Source organism: Cyprinus carpio, chromosome A1 (genome assembly GCF_018340385.1).
Source record: "Cyprinus carpio isolate SPL01 chromosome A1, ASM1834038v1, whole genome shotgun sequence".
NCBI lineage: Eukaryota > Metazoa > Chordata > Actinopteri > Cypriniformes > Cyprinidae > Cyprinus > Cyprinus carpio.
In genome coordinates, this window is record NC_056572.1 from 31,038,160 (window position 1) to 31,048,205 (window position 10,046).

Below are 10,046 nucleotides of genomic sequence, written 5' to 3' on the forward strand. Positions count from 1 at the left end.
TGCAGTTACCGGAACTGCAGTAAATGAGGCATTGCGTTTGGTTGCAGACAGTACAACCTGAAATCATGTTGATTCCAGATGACCTAATGAATGTATGGTTTTGAATGATTTTATACATATATTTTGTACACACATCATGTTAATACAAAACATTCAGTCATGCACAGGACAATGATTACAAAAAATTTGTATTTTTATTTTGTTAAAGATTCTTTTGAACATCAGCACAAAATACATAATTCCAAATTTAACTCTTAATATGAGCACATAATCAATACTGTTTCTCATACTAAGGGGTTATATATTAATTACTAGTTTTTTGTGTTTAGTTAATAATTTTTATAATTTGTTTTTGCATTTTATAATTAGGTTTAATTTGTTTGAATTTTGGGATTTTAAGAAAGCAAGTTTTGGATTTTAATCTTGCAGATGATAAAACCAGTGAACATAATACCATATATCCACTTTAAAAGAAAGAACCAAATCATATCTGGAAACCAGAAGACCACAGAGAACCGGTGTGGTATGTTTTGATTTGGCCTAGCAAGCAACCACCCATAAAAACCATATAGCAACCATACAGCAATGCACTAATAACCAGCCAGAACTCCAGCAGGGTGACACCGAGTTCAAATCTGAGAACCAGAGGGAATCTATTAGCAGTCTTAATTATGGTATGAATAAAAGCGAAGGTTTGTGCATTTCTTTATATTTATCTGTATATTTGTGTTGTAATGTTGTGCATAGCCAAGTGAAGGCCATTTCTTAAATTATGTAAATTGGAATGATGTAGATCTGTTTTTATTATACAACATTTACAACTGACATACACATGAGATCTAACTCATGTAACAGATGTTTAAACCCCCCAAATAATCCCTGATGTATCTTTAAGTGTCTCATTAGCATCATTATTTCCACATTAATGTGAGCGATATAATATACAGTATGCTAATTTTGATGGAATAAGACACTGTTGTGAAATGCTAGCTAACCAACACTCATGAACCGCACTGATTGCTGTAAACAGTAACTGTTTTTTTTTTTTTTATTTTAATATAAAATCATGGTAACATCAATGTTGGATTCTTGAACAGAAATGGGCTGCTTACATCAATTATGGCAACAAGCATCGGGAAACTCTTGCCTATTTTTCTTAATTAAATAAAAAAGTTGAAACATTCACAACAAATCAACATTACGTTACAAATAAAATTATGCAAAAGAAATATCTACTACTTGGAAAGTTTACAAAGATATTCAACTAAACAAAGTCTGTTTAAAAAGGTTATATGCATACATCTGCTCGTCAGTACAGTGCATAATCTTGGGTAGTTAAAAGACTGCCATTGTGAACTAATACACATGCAGATTACTACATATTATAATTACCGTTATTATATTAATTATAATTATTGCCATTGCACTCTAAACATCATTATAGCTTTACTATCACCATAAATAATTTCATCTTTTTCTAAAAATATTTTTTTTAAGATTACTGTTCTCCACTTAACACTCAAATCACCATTAGTTTCTATTTTTAACAGACTCCTCAAAAAATCAAATGAGAGAAATCTCCCAACATGCTTTGCGCAGTCTCATGGAAGATCACATCAATGACAACCAAACGTCTTTCATTCTAGCACTGATTGCCGTGAGCAACAGTTGGGTCGGCGAACATTTTGAAACATGGACCTGAAGTTGATGTTAACCTGCCTTCTTTTGTTCTTCTTGCCGGGAGGCGAAGTCAAGGTTTTTCTGAGAGATGTCTGGGTGAAGATCTTCTCGTGCTCCTTGATTTTGCACTGCAGGTGACTTTGAATGGCAAACCCCAGCGACTCAAGATCTACCGATGCTCCATATACCTCCCATGTCATACCTTGCTCGTCCCACACGACGTCATGCACGCTGTTCTTTGATTGCTTGGCTTCTTGGTCGTCTTTCTCAGGCTCCAGCTTGGATGCTCCCTGTTGTTGCCGGTCTGTCTTTTTGCTCTGAGGTGTGGAGCTTAATGTTGGAGGAGTAGCCGTTGTGATGTCCTTTGGAGGTTTTGCAGATCCTGCCTCCTTAGGCATCTCGGATTTAGATGCAGGAGGTTTGGCCGATTTTTCTTGCAGATCCTTGCAGGCCTGATTAGATGCAGCGATGGGTTCCTGCACACAGGCCACATTATGAGGACCAGATGCAGGTGAACCTTGGCTCTGAAGGTGACAGGTAGTCTCGTTTGATTGTTTGGTTTGGCTGCAGGTCTCGACATTGATCTGATAAACCGGTTGAAGAGGTGAAAATCCTTTTTGGCTGTTGTGTAGAGGACCTTTAGGCTTGGCCCCAAGCTTGGACTCTTCCTGAAGGTCAGCATCTACATGCACCATCACTGTGCCAGACTGTGGGGGTTTTGTACTGGATGAAACAACAGATGGTGTGTTGCAATAAATCTCTGAGGTGGTTTTCACCTCAACGACCACTGCTATACTGTCAGTCTCCTCAGGTAGCAGGCCAACTGATCTCTGAAGGGGTTGTAGAGATAGAAGACTAGGGCTAGTGGCTGTAGATTGACTGCAGACTGTAGCCACCGCCTGCACCTCCGCGTCATGCCTTTGCATGCTGGGTTGGTTGCCTAACTCGACGGCTGAAGTCATGGTAGATGCCTCTCGATATAGTTTGCAGTGGACCGGCTTCTGCTCTTCAGGGGATGGTGTTTGGGTTTGTTCATCTTTATCTTTTGTTTGGATTTGGATTGTTGTGTTGGTTGGTGGATGCTTTTGGTGTTTGGAAGAAATGTCTTGAGAGGTTCCTGTTGGTTTAAAATCCTTGAAATCACTGATACATTTGTCCTCTTTAGTGGGTGTATGATGGATCTCGTGTAGTTGTGGGGTCTTAATACTTGTCCCAGGTGCTGGTTGAGATGTTTCGGTTGTTGCAACTTGAGAGTGATTTGTTTTAGGAGCATTGGTGGTGGATACCAGTTCAGACGGGCTACTGCTGGTGGTGCAACCTGCATCTTTTGTTTGGGATAAAAGTGGCATGTCTTTAATTGTGTTGTTGGCGCTGTCAGATGAATCCTTCTGAAGGGAAGCCTGAGCCTGGCTTGGCATTTGATTGTGACGGGTCTCTTTGATTGCACTAGCTTCTTCAGCTACTGATGCTTTGCTCTGTGTTTTGGGCTTATGTTGTTCATTTTCAAGTGACTTTGTTGTGCTATTGACATTTTTCTCCTTGTTATTTGTAGCTGTAGATGATGGGCTGGATGTTGAAAGGACAGTTTTCAAATTCAAATTCGTGTCACGTTCAGTTCTTCTACCTTCAGCATTCCTGGCACACTGACCTGACGTCTTCATGTTTGTGTGACTATTTTGAGGTTGCCTGTGATCTTCACTGCCATTGGATGAGATGTTTTTGTCTTCAAGGACAGTCCCTCCAAGAAGAGTGGTGTGGGAATCTTTGATGGAGGACTTGAGGTGCATATTATCCTGATCTGGTTTAGTTTTTTTGCCAGAGGAGCAATCCTGATTTAAGGTTAACTTTGGCTCAATGTCCCAGTTAGCATTTAACTCTTTATTTCCCAGCACATCTATATTAGTGAGCTGCGGCATCATCTGGACAGTGACAGTCCTTTTGGGGTTTGGTACATTTTCCATATTGAATCCCTTTTTGTGATGAAAATTCAAAGTCAAAATATTTGGTTCCCTCCTGAAAGCCTGATATTGTCCCCTCCAAGGCTTCCCTAGAGCAGATAGATAAAAATAGTTTTAGATACGCAAGAGGAGATACACCTACTGCTGTCTTCTTATGATCATTATGAACAAACTGTGTTGGGATCTGCCATTCATCTGCAAATCATATACAGAGTTATGAGGGAACACAAGAAAATATATAATAGGAATGAAAAATGGTAAAGTATTGCAGTGATTTTAGTGTAAACGTTTGAGGTTATTTATAACTGTATGGAACAGCTCAATAGGAAGTCCCACTAAAATGAAACAAAAAGTACAACTAATCCATTATAAGCCATTACTCGTAGCAGTGTCATATTTTACTTGTTCAGTCAAGCATTACATCAATAGAAAAACAGTTTTTGTGACATCAGTTACTCAACACAGGCTTATAAATTATTCAGAAAAATGCTTAATTTTTTGTCTGTCACATGCACATTAAGTTGGTTTGTAAATTATTGGGTTATATGTTTTTTTTTTTGTTTGTTAATTTTACATATAATGTAAAAAAACCTACCAACACAAATGATAATAGATATATATATATTATAGTTTATCCTAATAAATTATATACAATTTAATTAACTGTAAATAAGATTGGTAAAAAAAAAAATATTTGAACATTATAATATAAAATAGACAGTTTTATGACATATATGCAGTAAATATTAAATATTCAGGAGGACAGATTATGTATCTAGTCTGCTGAATTAATTTAAAATTCAGAACATTGGGAATATTCAAAATATAAATGTTATTTTGGTTGGTTTTTGTTTCTAGTTTGTTGTATTAATTTATTATTAAATATATTGGACACACTGCAGTCAGCATAACTGATAACAACAACACATTTTCTCAGTATACTAAGACATGAAAGCTATTATCAAGTTTATTTTATTTAAGAAATTAAGCAATTACACTATCAAAGCAATATACCGTGATAATTGGCAATATATTTTATGATAATTTCACTAGTATTTTTTTTGTGAGTTTTTGATTTTTCACTACATATTCTGTATCATTCTCTGTTCTGAGGAGCTGGTGAGTAATTATTCAAATCAAATAGCCCAGAGGAGCCTTAAAAATGTAAATCTGACAGTCAAACTCAAACCACAGCTGATTCACGGTAAAGATCACCCTAAGAAACACTGAACAATGTTAGTTTCACCAATGAAGCCATAGACTCAATGCAAAAGCATACAATACAAACACATTTTATAGTATTCGGAGCATGCAGAAGTATCATTAAGCATCATAAAACAACAGCTACTTTTTACTATCACAACAATCATCATTATCATACTATATCACTAAGAATGCTTTGTTTATAGACAAATATAAGACCAAAAGATAGATTAATCTGCAAATATTATGCCATTTTGAGATTATCAATATCAGCTAGTAATTATGTCTACTTGGCTGATTAACAAAACGAATATTTAGTGTGCATAACAGTTACAAAATCAATCAACACCTTTTATGTAGGGGTGCACGATAAATATCGGCCGATAATTAATAAGCATCACGTCAGTAAAGGCGGTTCTCTAATCAGCGATAAATTCCATCACGCACCTGATGGAATTTACCGCTGATTAGAGAAGCGGCTTTACTGATGTGATGCGCATTAATTATTGGCCGATATTTATCGTGCACCCCTACTTTTATGTACATATCGGCAATTATTTTGACCATTGGACACCCTGCTTCTGGTACACTAAATAAACACATAAATAAATGGTGTAGGATTTACTTAGAAAATAGGATAGACTTAGAAAATTCTAGTAAATTTCACAAATTGCCCTAATAATTACGAAGAAACAGTAAAACATGGAATTTTAGATGAAAGTTTGAAATCACTGCTTTTTCAAAGTTTTAATTTAAGATCACCGGAGTATGTTTTACAGAAAATTATTTTCTATTTCAATATTTCATGTTTAATTCAACATGTTACTCACTGTTTCTTTGTAATTATTTGTATAATGTACTAGCAATTTCTGTGAAAGTTGTTTTATCACCAATTTCTTTTTCAGTGTAGAACTGAAATTGTATTTTCTTGTAAAACATACTCCAATGATCTGTTTCATTTAAACTACAAAAAACATTTTTAGTTTTTTTTACAGTGTACAGCCATTAGCCAATGACAAACTCACTATGTTTTTCCATGCAAATACTAATATTTTACCATATCTAGACTAATATGCATATGAACAAAGCAGTTCTGTCAGCTGAAGAAAGTGCTTTTGGTGTAGTTTGTATAATTATGGTATGGTGGGTATGGTATTTTACACTTATTTTCTTTCCTTCCTTTCTGTGCGCCATAACACACACACACACACACACACACGCACTCACACAAAATAAATAAAAAATAAAACACTGAGCCAGTGCGATTCACTGGCCACTGCAGAAACATTCACTCTGATTGCCTGACAAAAGCATGAAAGTCAATTACGCCAAGTCTCAAATGGTGACCTGTCATTGATGAGAGCCATTCGGAGGACAATGTCTGATGTAGTGGGATGTGGTTTGTGAAGGAGGTTTGGGGTGTTGAGTTCTGTATTAAATTTTTAGTTGTTCATTTCTATATCCAGCAGATATTTCACAAGAACATAAATGCATCCAGACTTCAGGCATGGAAATGCATCTTCAAAAGTATCTCTGCAAGGAGCTGATTAACAAAAGACTACACAAATGACCCTAAAATAATCAATTTTAACAGGATGAAGTCATGCATATTGATTGTGGCTGTAAATACGACAACAGATTGCAAAGCATGCAGTAATTTACAAAGAGACGTTTTAACAGGATGAAGTCATGCTTGTTGATTCATCTTTAAATTGGGTTACAAGTGCGTGCACACACACACACACACACACACACACACACAAAGTGTACTAATGATATTCAGTTCCCTACCTTTTGCATTCTACATTTTAATGTATAATGTAAAAATAATAATAATAATAATATTTCGTTTCACTGGTCACAACATAGCTGATTTCAGGTTTTGATATCTTGGTGGGTGCATTTGATCCCCGTAATACAGGCAGAACCTGACCTACACACACACGCAGTAGGACAAAAGCCAGACAAAGTCCAAATAGCACCATGCATTAGTATGATCAATTAATTAAGCTTATATTAATTGGTTTAAATCTCTTAAATGTGAGTATTATATAGAGAATTATACCAATCTTTTTGAAGAAAACCATTTAAAAAAAGAGAATGCTTTGCACAAAGAAAAAATATTTGAAAAACGTTTTAACCCCCCCAAAAAAATGCTGAACCCACCCATTCATACAGCCTAAAAATCCTTGCTTTTAATTTTTTTTCCAAAAATGCTGAACCCACCCATTTATATGCAATTCCTTGGCTTGATGTAGGAGCTGCAGATATGAATGCACGAGCATAAAAAACCTACCTGGTACGTGCGCGTCCGTCTCATATCATTTTCCGTGTGATTAGTGCTCTATTGATGCGCTGCTCGTGCACTAGCTGGCGCACTCGACGGATTATCAATGAAAGAATGTTAGGCGCGTGTCAGTGAGATAAAACCACGCCTTCCAAGCGCATCCGAATCTCAGATTCAATCTTTCTGTGGCGGGTGGCAGCAGGAGGCGTGCGCTTCTCTCTAGCACCGCTAGATGACGCCAATGCTCCTTAAATACTCGAGTGAAAATAAGAAAAATACTTGATCTCTGCGAAGGAAATTCATTTATGTCCTAAAGCTCGCTTTTTTCTCTCTCTTAAGAATGGAAATCATATTGAGTTATTTTCTTTCCACAACATCACAAAAAATTGAGTTATTTTTTTTCCTCAAGATTAGAAATAATTTTTTGTTATTTTTTTTAATAAAAAAAAAAATTCTTCACTACTTTGGTTTGGTTTTAAAAGTAGAAACACTTGGAATATTACGTAATGATTTTTTTATTTATTTAAATAATAAAAAATTCATTAGTTAATATTCTAGGTGTTTTTTCTTTGTTTTGTTAATGAACAAACTATTTCAGACAACACACACACGTTTGGGAATATTGTTGTAATTGGTAGGTTTAATAATTTTTGTGTAAAGTCCTTCGTGACAATTTTGATGACGAAAAATAACAATACAAGCATAAGTTCAGAAATTAATTAAAAATAAAATTAGTTCAGAAATTAACTTCAACTCTCATTCTCAAGCTTCACTTACTCTAGCTATGTCTAACTTAATTTTTATTGTGCAAATAAATGAGTTATAACTAACAACGTGCCCTAGCTTGACAAGAGCATATTTTCTCATGTATATATATGGAATTAACTTCTATTATATATAGTATATATATATATATGTATATATAGCCATGTATATATATGACCCTGGACCACAAAACCAGTCCTAAGTAGCACGGTATATTTGTAGCAATAGCCAAAAATATTATCGTCAAAATGATCGATTTTTCTTGTTCCATGAAGATATTTTGTAAATTTCCTACTATAAATATATCAAAACTTAATTTTTGATTAGTAATATGCATTCCTAAGAACTTCATTTGGACAACTTTTTTTTTTTTTTTTTTTGCTTCATTTGGACAACTTTAAAGGCGATTTTCTCAATATTTTGGATTTTTTATTTTATTATTATTATTATTTTTATCAATGGAAAGCTTATTTATTCATTATTAAAATCGACCCTTGTGACTCATTTTGTAGTCCAGGGTCACATATATAATTAACACGTGTTGAAATCTTTGTGTATTTTTTATGAAGTTTATTTTATTTTATTTATTTTTTTTTTTTTTTGATTTAAGTCAGTCCTTTTTGTGATTTGAAGTATTTCTTAGTTTTTTTTAAGCATTTACTGCGATTATCATCTATATTCCCGTGTGTGAAACCTTCACCAGTCCTTTGAATTTGATAAACTTTTTGAACCGACGGTAAGCTGTGAAGTAAACTTTAAGTCCGTCGTGCAAATTAAAGGCATCGGCTTATGTCAAAATCATCTACTGAAACTTAATCATTAGTAGTTCGTTGATAAATAAAATGACTTGCTGTGCCAACGCCATCTTCCTCAAGACCATCACGAAGGACTCCACTCCCACAGTTTGTACTGTTCTGAGGTATGGACAGACTCATGCAAAATCCGTCTGCATTAATGGCATATTAGACACACAACTTCATTCTGTTTGCGTTATGTCAGTTTATTTTGCTTAATGTCATATCGCATGTTCACCGCTAGGCGTCACTATTATGATTTAGTCCAGTCGTTGTTTTGTAAACGGATTTTTTTATTTTGTTATTTTGTTAGTGTTTTATTTTATTTCTTTATATTATATTCTGTTTTGATTTTTGTGTTGTGCCTCACATAACTAAAATGCTTTCATATTTTTTCAGTACTTTTTCCTTTACCATTGAAAGTATTGAAAACACACAGATGTGCCTCTGCTCAGCAATTTAAATCATCAAAACTGTCATTTTGATGTAGGTTCTCATTACTAGTGAATGAGTAATTCAGCTGTTCATACAACTGATTCGTTCAAATGGCTGGTTCAGTCCAAATTGAAGCAAGATCATTAAGTCACCGGCCCACTCAATTCTTTAAAAACCGATTCATTCAGTAATGAAACACTGCTGAGTTGCGTAGACGTTATTTTCTTTTGCGAAATTGAGCAAAACAGACAATACTGACAAGACTGTGTCTAAAACTGAAACATTTTTTATATTTTATTATTTTTTTTTATTTGTTTTTTTGCTGTCATGATTTGGTTTGGGGTTGAAATGTTTTTTTTGTTGTGTTTTTTTTCTATATCATATTATATAAATGTAAGACAAAAAACCATATGGGGCATAGGCTGCATAATGCAGTCAGTTTGTGTTATGTATAGGATGTTGTGTGTGTGTATATATATATATAGGTGGGTTGTGTGTGTGTGTGTGTGTGTGTGTGTAGATATATATTGCCATTGGATTCCCTATTAGCCAATAAAAAAAAACTATGTCCTCTAGTTCTGATCAAACATGTTATTTGGCCTAAGCACTCTAGTGTTTGAGTCTACAGTGACTTGTGTTTTAAGAATATTTTGTAATTAGAAAACCTGCTATAGGATGAATACAACAGTAAGTTTATGTTTATTGATCATATTTGAGCTCTCAAAATGATGCTTAGGGGCCTAGTTTTCTCTGGCTTTCTGATGAGACGATATGTTACACTTTCTTCAAGCATACACATGATCATTGGCCCCTAAAGTGGAGAAGGTCTCCACCCTCCACGCATGTCCCACAAAGACAGCATCTGTTACTCTTTGAACCTTCCTCCCAGACTGGACCTGCTGTTGCCATGGAGACACCCCCTCC

At 34.9% G+C, this 10,046-nt stretch overlaps 1 protein-coding gene across 1 annotated transcript; it reads right to left on the minus strand.

The window, feature by feature from the left end:
• Window positions 1–406: 406 nt before the first annotated feature.
• Window positions 407–7,316, minus strand: gprin3b (GPRIN family member 3b). The gene is made up of 2 exons (XM_019120519.2): window positions 7,138–7,316; window positions 407–3,727 (listed from the first exon to the last, which is right to left on the minus strand). Exon 2 carries the CDS (start codon window positions 3,639–3,641, stop codon window positions 1,638–1,640), a length of 2,004 nt encoding a protein of 667 aa, XP_018976064.2. The 5' UTR covers window positions 3,642–3,727; window positions 7,138–7,316; the 3' UTR covers window positions 407–1,637.
• Between the last annotated feature and the right edge of the window lie 2,730 nt (window positions 7,317–10,046).

Excerpts from the sequence above, each read along its gene's own strand:
- gprin3b (XM_019120519.2), bottom strand. The coding sequence starts at position 3,641 with ATGGAAAATGTACCAAACCCCAAAAGGACTGTCACTGTCCAGATGATG.